Raw genomic sequence first — 13,454 nt, 5'->3', positions numbered from 1 at the left:
ACTTCTTCTTTTAACTTAAATAAGAAGTTAAAATTTATGCTTTGGTGAGTTATATTCTAAATATTAACTTGACATTGTGGCATAAGTGTTGCAAATTTGGCAGCAAACTATGAGTTTTATTAGTTTGTTTACATTGGCCGTTGGTATATAACGAACGAGCTGAAACTATTTACATTTGAAAGTTAACAGTCAAGTAACGTAAATGTGATTAAAAAATAACATTTTAAGTGTCAATATGTTCAATAAGTGTTGAAACCCTGAGTTAGGTTGTTATTTGAAATGTTTACATGATGCTTATTGATAAATCTGTTGAATTGAATATTAATTACTGTTCTGCCTTGTGTTTTTACAAGGCTGGGTTTTTTTGTGAGAATTGCGAACATCTGTAAAGTTCTCCTGCTCCATCTTGGACACGCGAGACAATTAAGTATACTGAAGGTGTATACAAAAAGGCGAGCCAACCAGAAGTGTGCTTTGAATTCATCAGATCTGGTAGGAGGATATTTTTCCTTTTTGTTTCGGACAACTACTAGGACGTGAATTCGCTGAAACTTCATTTTCCGTATTTTCTTGGATTTTCTTCAAAGGACACTTACTTTGAACTGAACTATTTAAACTATTTAAAGGAACGGTCCTTTGAACCGAGTCAATTGATTCATGAATTCAACCCAACTTAGTCATTTAAGTGAATCATTAATTTGGATTACAAACAAAATGAAACAGTGTTACACTTTTACAAGTATTTTATTTATTTATTTATATATTTGCTCTGTAGTATATTAGAACTGATTTTCAGCTTGAGTTGAACGGTTCAATCTGCTAAACCCAGGTACCTGGTAAATTTCAAAGAGAGGAGTATTGGGATTTATTGCATATTGTTTCTTGTATTTGAGATTTATATTCCTAAAGCAAGATACAGAAAAGAGAAACACTTTCTTAAATTAATATTTTCAATATAAATCTACAAATAATCAGAAACCAAGACTCTGTGTTGATCTTTTACTTACCTGTCATACTGCTCTCCTCTCTCCAGTAGCCGTGCCTTTCTCTTCTGATACACAGGCCCACATTGAACATTATACGTGTGTATACATACACTCTCTCTCTTGTCATCTCTTTGAATCTCCTATGGTTAACGCAAGCTCGTGGTCATTTTCGGCAGGTCGTGTGGTTGCAAATTGCTCACAGTAATAAAAATGTGTGCTCAGAAAAAAAAGAATTTGCTCAGTGCTGAAAAAAATTAGAGGGAACATTGCCAAGGCCACAATGGCACCACAGTGGGATGGTTAAGCCCAAAAATACGTGGACATGACAACACTGCAGGACAGTGCTCAGCCTTACATACATGTACAATACACAACACCAAGAAGGTGGTTAATTAAAATGAAACACAATGTTGTAATGTTACTTCAAAACAGCAAATGGTAAACACGCAAGACAGCAAACGGTAAACATGCGAGTTAGCAAACATTTCAATGTGGTTGCCAGTGCTGAAACTTTCCATTGTGTACGGGGCTATCGTTTACATTGAGATGATTGACACAGAGGTAACGAGAGCAACGTTCTGTCCTCTCACATGTTCAGCATTAATTGCATTAATCCAAAGTAATATTACAGCATTATTTTTTGCTATTTTAACTTAGACTATGTTTGTAAACATGCTTTGCAGAGCGTGCTCTGGGTTGCCATGTCCATGTATTATAACCATTGTTTGGGTTTGCCTTACAAAGCTATCAACTTTTTAGGGTTATTAAAACCAGGCAGGTGCGGTGTGTGATATTTTGGACTGTAAAGGATTTGGATTTATTTCTGTTAATTATGGGCTTGTTCTTGTTTGCTGTCTTTGAAGATCTGGCAACATGTAAACATGAGTATGCTCGTGGCTTTTTTTGTATTTGAATGCGGCTGTCACTCCCAAAAATACCTAAACTGTGTGTGTAGAAAAATAGGATTATAAACTAAAAGGTGAAATTACAACCAAATTCAGCTGCAGGGTGTATGGGGCCAATGTTACCCAAAATAAAACGCAACAAACAAAATGGTGAATTTGGCTGAACGTGTTACATAATAGCATGTTCAAGTTTAATTTCAGGGAAACATCCAAGGCAATAAGCTTTGATTTGTTCAGCTTCATTTTTGTACTTTGTGTTTTATGTTCATTTTTCTTTGCTCTTTTTTTACTCTCTTCAGAAAATGCCCGCCGTAAGCAGGAGGGAATTGTGATGAATTCACGAGTTTATTTTACTCCGCACGCCCCGACCCTTCCGGCCGACAGCCCGCGGCCTCTGAAACTCCGCAGCATCCTCGACATGAGCCCCTTCACCGTCACAGACCACACACCCATGGAGATTGTGGTCGACATTTTCCGCAAGCTCGGCCTGCGCCAGTGCCTTGTGACGCACAACGGGTGAGTGTCCACTTGGACGCAGGAGCATGAAATGTGTTCCCTCCCCAGTGTTCTTTGTGAAATAGTTTTCAACTAACATGCATCCCATCAGTAGAGCGCTGATGGCTCTGTGGTGTCACTCATCTGGGGATTCACACACTGAACCTTGTGACTCTCAGCTGCTTGTCTCCTGCTCACCCATGGTTGAAGCCACACTCATACACGCACGCACAAAAAACAAAGATTTAATTCCTTGTGCGGTTTCTATCCCCTTGTGTGCATAATCACGTTTCAAAAAATATAGCTTTAAATATTAAAAAAGCCACACCAGCAATATTGTCTTTAAAAGTACAGTGAATGTAAAATGGTGTAACTATTTTGCTTTGCATATTTATTAGCTTTAAGTTTCTTTTAAAAGGCTCCACTGAATCCGCTTGGTCATGTGAAGAGATATGCGTTATGAGTTATTTTAGTCAGCCGTTGCATTGCTTTGCAGCGCACCCTGCTGGGTAGACGATGTACTACAATCTATAAATGATTAGAGTCGTTTGAAATAGGAATGTATAAAAAAATCTTTCATCCTTTATCTGCTTTCATGTTGACCCAAATAACCATAACAACAGGCTAAATTATTTCCCCAATCCTAAACATTTGCCTTCATCTTAGTATTTCATCTGGCCTGAACCTATCTAATTTGCAGGTCTTGTGATGTCATGTGGTAGCTTTGTTTAAGAAACCGACCAAAATGTGAATTTAACTAAAAACTTTTCCTTCACTATAACATTTAATATCCATTTCCATAAATTGAGATGCAAGCTCAAGACGCATCTAAATGGTTCAGGTACCAGTGGCAAGGCAGGCTCATTACCATTAGACCTGGTGTGACCCATCTTTAAACATCTTTTTCTTTTATGAGGCAAAGTCAGTCATGTGGGTTTGGAATAACATGAAGTGCAGTAAAGTATGACAGTACTTATGTTTTTGTCTAATAGCAGTAGTGCTTTCTGGGCTTTAAAAGAACACTCCCTTTAAGCCTAGACCTTTTTTTTATAAGGCTACATTCACACTGCACAATCAGATATGCAAAAAAATAAGATAGGGACTTGTTGTTTTTGTTACAATGTAATTATGTACTTAACATAGAAATAGGATTATGGTTTGCTTTAGGGATAGTTTCATGTAATTATGCATAATATACTGTTACTATAGACCAGGGGTCTCAAACCTTTTTGTGAGCAAGGACTACCACAATGGATTAAAAAAAATCTGGAGGGCTACTTTTTTGATATAGTCTACTCAAAACATTTTTGTTTTACTTATTGATTTTATTTTACTTGTTGATATGTTTTTTATCGTTCTTTAAAATGTTAACATACATAAAAGAAGCCAAGCTAATATAAAAATATGTAATAAATATTAAAATTGGGGTTATTTGTAAAATTAGGTTATTAGTAGTACCATGTTGGAGACCACTGCTATAGACCCTTTTAGGTCCTATGTCATGATTACGTCACAGGGCGAGCTGGAGGCAAATACAAATTAGCATAGAGTCGGCTACAAAAGGAACGCATACCTTAAAATTTTATCGCATACCTACTGCCACTGCCAGACAAAACAACGACAACAGCAGTGGTTAAATGCTATAAAACGACAGAAACGATCATGAAAAAGACTTGCACACTTCATGTTCGCCCCCATCCAGCACATAGTTATCGACATCTAAGAATTTATAATCCCTCAATTTCTTTGAAATATACACATTAGGTGTAGATATCAGGCCACTTACTTAATTGGAGGTAATCATATCACATCAAACTACATTGCTTATTAGTAATTCATGTTAGCTAATGCATTTAATAATGTTAACAAATACAACGTGTCATAGTGTTACTTAGCAAACAAACGTAGTAAAGTGATCAGCGGTCGGTTTTTCCTCCACCTAAACTCCGCCCACAAAAAAACGTCACAATGTTTACTAACAGTTAAAGGGTCTGTAGTAAGTAAATATAATGTTTAACAAAGACACTGTAAAACAAACATTAGTTTGACTAGTTAAAGTAGTTTTTGTAGTAGTTTTGATAAAATTACTTTCTTAATCATAATTAATCATATTTTTTTATTTGGTGGTGGTGGCTAATATTTACAATTTAATTAATTTGGTTGTGTTCAGTTTATTTCATTTCATTGCACCTGTTAATTTTGATGATCTGTTCATATTGCTTCTGTTGCCTTTATTACTCTTATGTTGTTTTTTAATTTCTGTTTGTTTGTACTTCAGTTGTCGGTGTAATTTTTGTTGCTAAGTGATGGTCGTCACGGTGTGTGTTTCAGGATTGTATTGGGCATCATCACAAAGAAGAATATTTTAGAACATCTGGAAGAGATCAAGCAGCAAGTGGAGCCTTTGGTGATTAGCCCCGCACATGCCCCCCATTCTACCTCTTAGGAGGGACGCATGAAACTTGAGTGAAAAAATAGACACGTCTGAGTTCCCTTAAAAAACAAATAAGAGACAATTCTATATGTCACTACATTCAGTTCAAATTATAAATTTATTTAACACCATCTTTTTTTAATATTTTACCATGTTCTTACCTCAACTTAGGTATGTAATAATTTATCAATCTTTTTTCAATGCCTGCCCTTAATCTTTGTACAGTCCATTGTGTATGTGTTAGCATTTAGCCTAGCCCCATTCATTCCTTAGGATCCAAACAGTGATGAATTTAGAAGCCAACAAACACTATTTAAACAAGCAAGTATGGTGGCACAAAACAAAACGTGGCGATTTTTTAAGCCTTTTTTTTTTTAAATGAGAACTATATTGTATGGTAAAAGAGCACTTTGACCGCAGCGCGCAGTAACATAATCACTCCTAACTACTCCCACTCTCGCTCAAACTTCTGTCAATATTATCGAGGTCCCATACTAGGGCTGAACGATACATCGAATTTTCATCGTCATCGCGATATGAACTCACGCAATGAACAACAGACAGCCTTGACGCGATGAATGAAGGGAAAACTGTAAGCGCATGTAATAATTGTTTGACCTATCACGTTTAGTCATGCCCTGCGCCCCAAACCGCATACTTCCATACTATATAGTAGGCGAAAGCACTACTTCTCGTACTCTTTGCATACTAGATAGTATGGAAGTAGGCAGTTTGGGACGCACGGATGGTTTGCGCGTCCATGCTATTAGGCCAATCAGGGGAACCCCCAAGTCAGCTACGCTCAGATTGATTTGTGAGGTGTCAGTTGCGACGCTGTGCCTGTTAGCAAAAACGATGGCGGAGAAAAGAGAGAAGAGTGAGGAAAATGTGTTGTCAGACGAAGACCTTATTTTGGATTTAGGAGAGCTGACGCCGCAAACACAGGTACTGTGGAAGCGGTGATTCACATATTGCGTCTATTGCGCGCTCAAGTTCATTATTTTAAATGTAGGCGCGCAGTATGTGCGCTCTGGAAGCGTCGCGGTCGCGACTCGCATGTGGTGCGACGCGCTCGTTTTTCCAGGCTTTTCAAAAACATTTAAACTTTTCAGAATGACACAAGCGCAGCGTGCAGATCATGTGACAATAACCTACGTGTCTAAGCGTTTTCCACGCGTTTTTAGGCACGACATATACATGGCCCTTAAAACATGAAAAAATATACAATATTTATCGCAACTCACATCGTCATCGCAACATTAAACAATGTCACCGCACATCGCAACTTTTCCTCACATCGTGCAGCCCTATCCCATACTTACTCGTGTAACTACTCATGTAACAGTCTTTAAATAGGGAAAACATGTAAGTGTTTGGTGACTTCTAAATTCATCCCTGTTTGGATCCTAAGGAACGAATGAGGCTAGGCTAAATGCTAACACATCCACAACGCACTTTACAAAGATTAAGAGCACGCATTGAATACATATGGGTTTGTATTCATTTATGTCTAAGTTGAAGTAAGAACATATATTTAAATATTGAAAAACGGTGGTGTTTTCCTTTAATGAATGTCTGTAGAAGGATTTTTTGAGTCATTTTGAAATATTTAGTCAAACTTGTTGCAAATTGTGGAACTGTCCTATATGCAGGGTCCAAAAGCCTTAACAGTACCTAATGCAATAGTACAATTTGGCTTTGGCAAATAAATTATATAAAGGGTTACGCGCCAATTGGTAACTACATTTTACAAGTCAAATTGCATTGTAAACTTGATCATTCGACCATTGCATCAGTCTATTTTTGACAACAGTCGATATTCACAACATATTTTACTTGAATAATGTTTTTTCGGAGTAAAATAGAATTTTATTCTATTAACTCTTTCCCCGCCATTGATCTCATCAATTGAGAGAAAACACTTCCCAGGTGATGCTTTTACCCAACTAAAGCATCCACTTGTTTAAAAACAGTAAAAAAAAAACAGTTTGTTGCTCAAAATTAGGTATTTTTGAAGAAACCTACCCATATTTAAGAGGTGATAAATGAAAACAAGTAAAGATAGGATGAAACAGGTTCTTTGAAAGCGAAGGGTCTGTTCTTTTATTAGATATAGTGTTTCTATATTTAAAGAAGAAAATTTTCTGTAAGGCATTAACATTTTATGAAAATCATAAAAAATGCTGCCGCTGGCTGCCAACGTTTTTTTAAATGGTGGGAAAGAGTTAAATCGGGAGAGGATTCCAGAAAAGGATTTCTTGTAGACTAGACTTAGAGGCTGGCCACTGTCTACTGTCAAATAGCCAATCTTTTACTATTGCACACATCCAATAATTAAAGTCACAGAAACAAAAATTTATGATGGTTTTGGACCCTGCCTACAGGAATGCCTTATTCTTCTGCAGACGTCATATTTTCATAAGATCTGCTTTCACTCAGATTGTTGCTCCTGTCCTAGGTCATCACTGCAGAGTAGAGTAGTTTGTCACACAGCCGCAGTGTCTTTGAAACGCACTCTTATGTCGCCCTTCCCTTTCAGTTCTGCATTGTGCACGTGTACTCACAAAGCACATCTAATACACATGCCGTGATGTCCTTCATCTGAATTTTGTTTCCTTTTTTGTTTATTGCTAAATTCCTCATCGGGGCACCTGGTCTGCGTCCGCTGGGCAACAGATCGATGACATCTGACCCCTTGCGCAGCTCCGCCCTTAAATGATTGGCGAGTAACTGTCCTGTGTAGTGAATATTTTCTCATTCAGCAACATATCTATCTATTCATCTCTGTAGTAGTCGTAATATCTGTGAATAGGATGCTGTCTTGTTACCGTGTTGATTTGGTGTGGCTCTAGAAGTATAGCTCTTCCTGTAGTACCAGCTGAACCCCAAACCAACAATCCTCACTTTGTTTCAAATCCCACACCCCGCCCTTTTAAGTTTTCTGACGTTTGACCTTTTACTTCTTGTCCACAAACATTTTGCAGACATTTCACAAGCGTTTCATTCCTCTGGCACTGTTTGGACGGGCTAACACATTTCCAGCTCCTGTCAAATTGTCTAACCTTCTCTGTGTGAAACTAACTGGCATCAGACTTAAATCTCTTTTTTAAGACCAAACTCAAGAGCATAGTTCATGTAAAGAATACCATAACCTTTACGTACCTTTAGCGAGAGAAATTAGTGATTGGTTCCAGACTAAATATCTAGACAAACAGTGTTTGGGGGTAATATTTTAAAGTTAAACTCCATTACTTACTCAAATTTTCTTTAGGAAATAGTCGGCAAAACTATTTCTGCAATGTGTCACTTTTAACAATTAAACTACAGTTTGCTTGACACACTGCATTACTGTACTACTCACCAAACGGGAACCATTTCTTTACTAACTATAACAATTACGTGAGTGGTGAGATATATCATATAGAAAAAGTACAAAAGGGATAGTTTACCCAAAAAATGTAACCTTTAGTATTTTGCTCACTTGTTCTGTTTGCCAGCTACTATGCGAACAAGGGCCATTCACGCAGTTCAAAAAGCAACAAAGCGGGTTCTTGTGTGCACACTCTTGCCTATCAAAGGTTTGCATTCAGGCAACGTTTACATAACATTTTCATGCGTTTGTTTTCACAGTGTTTTGGGGTCTTGTTAAAAACTGAAGTTTTTTCTAAGTTTTCAAAACATAAATCTGTGAAAACTGTGACTTCATATGTATGCGGATTATGTCTACAGTTTACAGGCATGCGAAAGTACAAACATTGTGGATCCAAATATATGGATCTTGTTACAGTGATGTGGTGTGTACTTAAATAAGGAAAAACATATTATTGTTTTATTACTTTCATTGTTGTGTAAACCTCCCCTTAGATAGGGTATGGTGTGGGCGTGAGAACCCACATCGTTGACTTTTGAACTGTGTGAATCGTCTCACTCTAAAGTTAAAAGTATAGTCCAGTTTCTACACGTTTGCGAGGGCTCGCATACAGTGCGAGTGACGCAATTTTAGTCATCAAAAGAGTGTGCACGTACTGTACTACTTCACTGGATTTTTTTTAAACGTTGCATATGTCACACATACGCATACAGGAGTATGTAGGGCATGAGGAGTATTGCAATTTGTCTTAATGCACATGCATTGAACTTCGGTGCACATGTTTGAGTCAAATAAGTTATGCTTTGCATTCGACTGTGCACGTACACTTGCAAATGCATAAAAAATGGACTACACTTAGGGCTTAAAGGGACACTTTACTTTTTTTGAAAATATGCTCATTTTTCAGCCCCCCTAGAGTTAAACATTTGATTCTTAACGTTTTGGAATCCATTCAGCTGATCTCCTGGTCTGGCGCTACCACTTTTAGCATAGCTTAGCATAATCCATTGAATCTGATTAGACCATTAGCATCGCTTAAAAATAACCAGAGTTTTGATATTTTTCCTATTTAAAACTTGACTCTTGACTTGAAATCTGGTGTAATAATCAAGGACTTTGCTTCCGTAACATAACTGCAGGAGGATCAATGATATTATGCAGTGCCCAAAAATAGTCCTCTGCTATTGAAAGTTACCAAGGGTCCTATTTTCGTGTGCTGTGTAATATCATTGCTCCTGCTGCAGCCATGTTATAGCAGCAAAATCCTTGATTATTACACCAGAATGACAGTGTAGTTTTTAGCCATATCCGTCTAGAAAATCGCAACTTTAAATTTTCTGTCGGTCTTAGTACACAGTGTAACTACAGCAGAGTCAAGTTTTAAATAGGAAAAATATCAAAACTCTTAGGTTATTTTTGAGCGCGATGCTAATGGTCTAATCAGATTCAATGGATTGTGCTAAGCTATGCTAAAAGTAATAACGCCAGACCCGGAGATCAGCTGAACGGATTCCAAAAAGGTAAAAATCAAATGTTTAACTCTAGCGGAGCTGGAAAATGAGCATATTTTCAAAAAAGTGGAGTGTTTCTTTAAATAAGACTTAATAAGGAATTTACGCAGCTAGTTTCAGTTTCTTAAATGTTCTTTTTGGTTGCAAAGAGCAAAGAAACCCATAGTGACATTGAAAGACATAAAGTAAATAATGATTAGATGTTCATCTTTCTGTGAATTATCTCTGTAATGTTACTTCCCAACACTGTTGACAAATAATAGAAAAAACTAATAATCTGTACAAGTATGCTCTTGAATTTGTGTTGTAAAATAACCGTCTTCCCTTTTGTTCACCAAGGCCAGAGTGTGTGAAGATGGAGGCGCTTACAGTTTCACTTCCAGTTGCTTCTCACTGTATAGGTGCTGTTGGCTTATAGAAATGCTGTAGTGATTCCTGCACAATCTGGCACAATCTTCCACACTCTCTGCCCTTTTTTAACCAGAGGCTGTCAACTATCTGTTGCTCAAACTGCAGTTTTGAATTGGCGTAATCCAAATATAGCAATAATTTGACTAGGATTCAAACATTGTCAATTATAGTATAACACTTCTTAGTTTGTAAGATTCATAAAATTCTTCAAAAACAAATACTTGTGATCGATTTCTCTGCAGAACATGGCAACAGAAATGACAGTTTTCATTGCTGAAGACAAGTCACCATACCAACGAATAATATTTCTTTACCCTTTTCTCTTTGCAGGCGCCTCCTTGGTATTATTACAAAAAAAGATATCCTCCGTCATATGGCCCAGATGGCAAACCAAGACCCAGAGTCCATAATGTTCAATTAGCATCCTCCTCCTCTCGCTACGAGGAAGAAAGTGAAGAGGAGGTGCGTTTACTGGACAATTCATCCCTCTGACCACGCGTTCATTTGGTACCCTTAACCTGCCATCAAAAAAAAAAAACACTATGCCTGATGGGACCCCATCATATCTTCTGGATACATGCACAAGTTACCAGAAGGAGATACTTGAGGTAGAGTCTGGCTGCTTTGAGAAGTCTGGAGTTTGAGAAAAGTCTCGGGTTAGCGTTTACATGCTAACATGCTAAAGCTAACTCTCACACGCATGCACAAACACCCACACAAGGCACCTTTACTCTTTTACCTTCGGGCCCTCTTTATTTGGCCTCTCTTCGCTTTCTGCCTGAGGAAATGTGTCTTGAGAAGGTCAAGATGAACCGCTCGGTCGCGAGGAGGGACCTTCACTGCAAAGCGAGGGTGCTGTGGCCCCTCCCACCCTCACTGCCCAAAAAAAGAGACTGCATAACATTGTTTACCTGTTGTGTGTACATTTTGAAGGAGTGAGATTGTGTTTGTGAAAGCATCCCAACATTCCAGCCAAGATTTAATGCTCCACGTCCTGTATGTGTGTATACAGATCATGCCTGTTTATATTTATGAATCCGTGAGGATCAAAGTATTAAAATATCAAAAAGCATTAAAAAGCAGGTTTTGTGCTACCTTTGGGACAGGAGGTTAGAAGATAACAGGGCGAGTTAGTTAACTTCAATTAATCCCCTTAAACCTTGACACTACAAATGGCAGTCCAAGTGTAATATGTCAACCAAGGTTATGTGACAGGTTTTAGTGTCCACAAATCTGAGAACTCGTTTGATTTTCATTAACAAAATGTGCGGGCACTTCTTTTAAAGCTGCTGTCTTGGTTGTCCTATTTTATTGTACTAAGTATCTACTCTAACAGAATTGTGTTGGTAAACAAACGTAAATGATCAAATTGTTGGTTCTTGGTTTGTTGGTTTCTTTTTTTCTTGGAAACATTTTTGAAGACTGTGTACTGTAATACATAAGTCACTCATTGTAATACCCTAACAAAAATCTAGTTTCAGCATGAATTTAATTATAACAATTAGTTGCACAATGTACAGTTGTACTTTGCAAATGTACATTGTTAACAATTTGAATATATATTTATCACATTACAGTAATTAGAAAAAGATCTGATTTGAGTAGGCAACTGAGTTTTGGGTTAGGAAGGTTCATCAAAACCACATGTACATACAGGCTGCATATAAACCAACTCTGCAGGGTTTTATCTTAGAAATGGTGAATCATGCAGACTTGCTATTTTTGGCACAGTTGCAGAGTTTATTGTTGAGAATGTGGGAATAAATAGTTGCACTTCATGTGTGACAGTTGCTTTTGGTCACTCTGATCGTTTTTGCAAAAATACATTGGTCAGTTTTGTGCAAATTTGACTTGGCTTTTCCCTATTCTGTATGTTAAATCACATATTTATAATCTACCAGCTCCTCTTAACCTTTTGTTTTCTCCTAAAATTTCACTTTAGTTACTTGATAGCTTATGTTTTTTTCCGAAACAAGGCTGAAGTGTTGTCTTTTAACAGGTCGGTGAAATTGTCATTTTTGTTTCCATGGTGACCCTGCTGATTGATGCTAAATGAGTTTGTGCGAGTGAGGCTCTGTGTTTTCATTAGCAGTTGATGTTGCTCTGTTAATTAATATAGGAAACAATGTTGTTATATATTGATCAAATTTTTTTATTTATACTAGTGCTAGAGTTGTACAATACTGAGAATTTTACATATGATTGATGGTTTGATTGTACATTAAAAATATGTAAAAAAATAAATTGTTTTAAATTAAGTGTAGATGCTGTGTTTGCACTGTATTGCTGTCACCGATGAAGTACCGCATGTCAATTTCTGCTCTCTGGTAAATCAAAGAACAGTGGTGTGTGTTACATTCAATGGTGTGAGTTTCAACTTTATTCATTAAATAACAAGACATCACAAGATGTATAGTGTTGTCAAATGTTTGGTCACACACAAATGTTTTTGAGAGCGAGAATTATGAAATTATCATTTATTTATTAATTGTTTAAGTAATATTAAATTTTTGAAGTCCTGATCACTAGGGCTGCATAACGATTAATTGCAACTAATCGTTTGCAGAATAAACATTTTTATTTACATTATATAAATGTGTGTACTGTGTATAATAATTATGTATATATAAATACACACACATTTATGTATAACTTTAAGAAAAATATATATTTATATGTTAGGTATTTATATTCATACATAATATTAATTATATATAAATATAAAAATGTATATACACATGTAAATATTTCTTAAATATATACATGCATGTGTATGTTTTTATATATACATAATTATTATACACAGTACACACATTTATATAATGGAAATAAAAACTTATTCTGCAAACGATTAATCGTTATGCAGACCTACTGATCACTAGCCAAATATCACATTATTATTTGTGACCAAAAAAGGAACACATGAATATTTGTAGCAATGACCAAAAATATATTGTATTGGTCAAAATTATTTAAAAAAATGATTGCCAGAAATCATAAAGATATTAGATCATGTTCCATGAAGATATTTGGTAAATTTACTACCATAAAATATATAAAAAATATATTTATAAGTGTATTAATCCGCACAACTTTAAAGGCTATTTTCTATATATATATTTTGCAGCCTCAGATTCCAGATTCTCAAATAGTTGTAGTTCTGCCATACTTTTCAAATATCTCAATTTCAAGAAATTAATCCTTATAAAAATGTATACTGTGTTATCAGGGTTTGAAATTAACTTTTTCACTCACCAACTTTTCAAGTTGCCGGCCATTCAGAACTTCTCACATCTTTATTTATAAACATTTATTAAAGGGAAAGTTCCCCTTAAAATAAAA

General features: G+C 36.4%; 1 protein-coding gene across 5 annotated transcripts in view; it reads left to right on the top strand.

Moving 5' to 3' along the window:
* The window catches only part of clcn3 (chloride channel 3), a 40,947-nt gene extending 28,426 nt beyond the window's left edge, over window positions 1-12,521 (top strand). For 2 of the 5 annotated variants that reach the window (XM_065294356.2, XM_065294357.2), the window contains 3 exons: window positions 2,191-2,407; window positions 4,718-4,793; window positions 10,443-12,521. In XM_065294356.2, the coding sequence (XP_065150428.1) occupies window positions 2,191-2,407; window positions 4,718-4,793; window positions 10,443-10,604 (455 nt within the window). In that variant the 3' untranslated portion in view covers window positions 10,605-12,521. Of the gene's footprint in view, window positions 1-2,190; window positions 2,408-4,717; window positions 4,794-7,496; window positions 7,543-10,442 lie in introns of all 5 variants that reach the window. The other 3 variants (XM_065294358.2, XM_065294360.2, XM_065294359.2) reach the window with 2 other exon arrangements.
* The last annotated feature ends 933 nt before the right edge of the window (window positions 12,522-13,454 follow it).

This window comes from Paramisgurnus dabryanus, chromosome 2, assembly GCF_030506205.2.
Source record: "Paramisgurnus dabryanus chromosome 2, PD_genome_1.1, whole genome shotgun sequence".
Taxonomy (NCBI): domain Eukaryota; kingdom Metazoa; phylum Chordata; class Actinopteri; order Cypriniformes; family Cobitidae; genus Paramisgurnus; species Paramisgurnus dabryanus.
The sequence above is the reverse complement of the archived record's forward strand: the minus strand, read 5'-3'. Positions and strand labels throughout refer to the sequence as shown.